This window comes from Mustela lutreola, chromosome 7 (genome assembly GCF_030435805.1).
Source record: "Mustela lutreola isolate mMusLut2 chromosome 7, mMusLut2.pri, whole genome shotgun sequence".
Lineage (NCBI taxonomy): Eukaryota > Metazoa > Chordata > Mammalia > Carnivora > Mustelidae > Mustela > Mustela lutreola.
The window spans coordinates 153,773,202-153,776,725 of NC_081296.1; the positions used below are offsets into that span (position 1 = coordinate 153,773,202).

The 3,524-nt window shown below is 42.6% G+C and overlaps 1 gene segment (V, D, J or C); it reads right to left on the reverse strand.

Annotated features, from left to right (window-relative positions):
• Nucleotides 1–1,607: 1,607 nt before the first annotated feature.
• Nucleotides 1,608–2,174, reverse strand: LOC131837287 (immunoglobulin heavy variable 3-74-like). The segment is given in 2 exon segments: nt 1,608–1,963; nt 2,064–2,174. Coding segments are annotated over 2 exon segments (402 nt in total).
• Nucleotides 2,175–3,524: the final 1,350 nt, after the last annotated feature.

Consider the following 3,524-nt stretch of genomic DNA (forward strand, 5'->3'; position numbering starts at 1 on the left):
TGGCTATCAGACACATGAAAAAAATGTTTATCATCACTAGCCATCAGTGAGATTCAAATCAAAACTCCATTGAGCCCACAGTCGCCAAACTGTGGAAAGGACCAAGATGCCCTTCAATGGAAGAATGGATAAGAAAAATGTGGTCCATATACACTATGGAGTATTATGCCTCCATCACAAAGTTGAATACCCATATTTTGTATCAACATGGTTGGGACTGGAAGAAAGCATGGTGAGTGAAATAAGTCAAGCAGAGAGCGTTAATTATGTGGTTTCACTTACTTGTAGAATTTAGGAATAACACAGATGACATTAGGAGATAGAAAGAAAAAGTGAATTGGGGTAATTCAGAGGGGAAGATGATCCATGAGAGACTGTGGACTCTGAGCAACAAACTGAGTGTTCTGGAAGGGGGGGGTGCGGGGATGGATGATCCTGGTGGTCGGTATTAAGGAGAGCATCTAGTGTATGTATCACAGGGCATGGTGCATAAACAATGAATCTTGGAAGTCTGAGAAAATAAAATTAAATTTTAAATGTTTTATATTCAGACGAGATCGGGCGCGTTCAGGGTGGTATGGCCTTCAATGGACTAATGGATAAGGAAGATGTGGTCCATATACACTATGGAGTATTATGCCTCCATCAGAAAGGATGAATACCCAACTTCTGTAGCAACATGGATGGGACTGGAAGAGATTATGCTGAGTGAAATAAGTCAAGCAGAGAGAGTCAATTATCATATGGTTTCACTTATTTGTGGAGCATAACAAAAAGCATGGGGGACATGGGGAGTTAGATAGGAGAAGGGAGTTGGGGGAAATTGGAAGGGGACGTGAATCATGAGAGACTATGGACTCTGAAAAACAATCTGAGGAGTTTGAAGTGGCGGCGGTGTGGGAGGTTGGGGTACCAGTGGGTGGGTATTATAGAAGGCACGGATTGCATGGAGCACTGGGTGTGGTGAAAAAATAATGAATACTGTTATGCTGAAAATAAATTAATAAAAAAAATAAAAGAAAAAAATGTTTTATATTCTCTTGGGTGTATATGTGTGTCTCTGGGTGTGTTTGTGATCTTCAGACTCTGTATCCACACAACATCCTGGTGCAGGTTTCCTCTTCTTTCCCACGATGTCATTAACATTGATACCATGAGTATAATTCAAGATTGAGACTGTACCACGGCTGTTAATTCTCTTGCTTTGTATTGTTGATGCCTCTGTAGGCTCATATGCAGCATGCGCTTTACACTGGTTTTGACAAGTTTTCACACTGGGCTGGGTGGTCTTCTAATGAACAGAAAGAGTAGCTGGGACTCCTGTAAGGTTCAGATGACATACATGGAGGTATTTGTAATTCATTGATAATTGGTAATTCAAAGGCAAAGCTATATTCTTGTGGTTTGCTTCATGGAGAAAAAGAGGTATTTCAGATGGAAGAAAAAAAATTAAATATCCCTGTGGACAGCTGAGAGTATAGAGAGGAAATCTCTGATCTCAAAAGGAAGTCCTACCGCACTGCACCTCCTCCTCTATCTGATCTCTGCTGTGGATACTGAGCGCTCTCTGCGGCTCTGAGTGCCCCTGCAGCGCAGTACATCCTGTGTCAACACGGAAGTTTTTGTCCTGGCTCACACTGAGGGCCTCTCACTGTGTCTGTTGCACAGTAATACAGGGCCGTGTCCTCTGCTCTCAGGCTATTCATCTGCAGATACAGCATATTCTTGCCATTGTCTCTGGAGATGGTGAATCGGCCCTTCACAGAGTCTGCGTAGCTTGTGCTACTTCCACCACCGCTAATATCTGCGACCCACTGCAGCCCCTTCCCTGGAGCCTGGCGGACCCAGTACATGTAGTAGTTGCTGAAGGTGAATCCAGAGGCTGCACAGGAGAGTCTCAGGGATCCCCCAGGCTTCACCAGGTCTCCCCCAGACTCCACCAGCTGCACCTCACACTGGACACCTGCAGACACATGACATCTCAGTCAGGAAACTGTCACACACCCATTGTTTCTCTCACTCATATCCACTCACATATTCATTTTTTTTTCTCCATAAATTACCTTTTAAAAGAGCAAGAAGGAAAACCGAGCCCAATACAAATTCCATGGTGAGTTGTCTGTATTCTCTCCTGATCACTGAATGAACACCTGGGTATCCCGGGCCTGGGGCTCCTCTCCTAGCTGCAGGATCTTGGCTGTGCTGGTTAAATCAGCAGAAGGCAGGCCCTATTTGCATGTCCTCTGGCTATATATTCAGCTTGGGGATCTATTCTTACAGAGAAGCAATGACCCAAGCTGTTGGAATGCCTTTAATTTAGTGCTAATGACCTATTTTGAAAAAAAAAAAAAGTTTTTTATTATATAACATTCCATGGTGTATACTTGTGTTTATAAGGTGTCCATGAACATATATGGGGTGATATTGATCTCAGGATCTAGGTCAGTGCTACCCCCCACACGAGCTGCTGCCCTTCCCCTGAATCATCTGCAGGACAGAGTGTGAAGCTATGAGGCATGTGCAGCTCCTCTTGTAATGGGGATGGATTGATTTTGCTTATTTTATAGTTTACCATAAATAGAGAATAAATCAGTATCGTGTAGGTGTATTTTAATATCTTTAACATTCCATTCTCATTGCTTTCCTCCAGGATCACCTTTGTTATTAACTATAATAAGTTTGATGTGTACACTTGAGACAAGATCAATGGCCCACATACGGAGTGTGTGATATAACAAACACAGGTGTCACAATCAACATTATTGGCAGGGGGCACACCAATTCTCCCTAAAAATTTCAGCATTTTCCTCTGGAATTTCTCCTTCCCTTTCCCTTGTTCACCCTGTTCCCACATAACTATTGTTCTTTCTCATGTCAGCTTATACTAGCTTTAATTTTGTAGAATTCATAAATGGGACATTGTACTTTATGTACTTTCTTGGTGGGGCATCTTTGCTCCGGAATCATTACTTGTGGATACAGTCATGTTGCTGTCTGCATCAGGAATCACTGGTTTTAATGATTGACAGCTCTGAAGGCAGCAATAGGAAGCACCAGCTGGAGGAAGATCTGAAAGAGCAGACAGAAGCCACTTGCTTCAGGCCTCATCCACACACCCTCTTGACCCAGGAGTTCTTTGTTCCAAAAATAGAAGAACTCCCTTGTTGTTCAGGAGCCATTTCTGCTGGCTGTGGAGAAGAGAACTAAATACAGAAAGAGGTGGACCATTTTTTGATATGATTGTCTGTTTTGTGTGTGTTGAGTTTCACGAGTTAACTTTGAGGATCCTGGATAACAACCTTTTATCTGTACTGTCATTTGCAAATATCTTCAACTATCCGGTGAATTGCCTTTTTGTTTTCTTGACTGATTCTTTTGCTGTGCAGAAGCTTTTGATTTTGATGAAGTTCCAGAACTTTATTTTCGCTTCTGTATCCTTTGCCATTGGAGATGTATCTTGAAAGAGGTTGCTGTGGCTGATATCGAAGCGATCACTGCCAATGTTCTCCTCTAGGATTCTGATG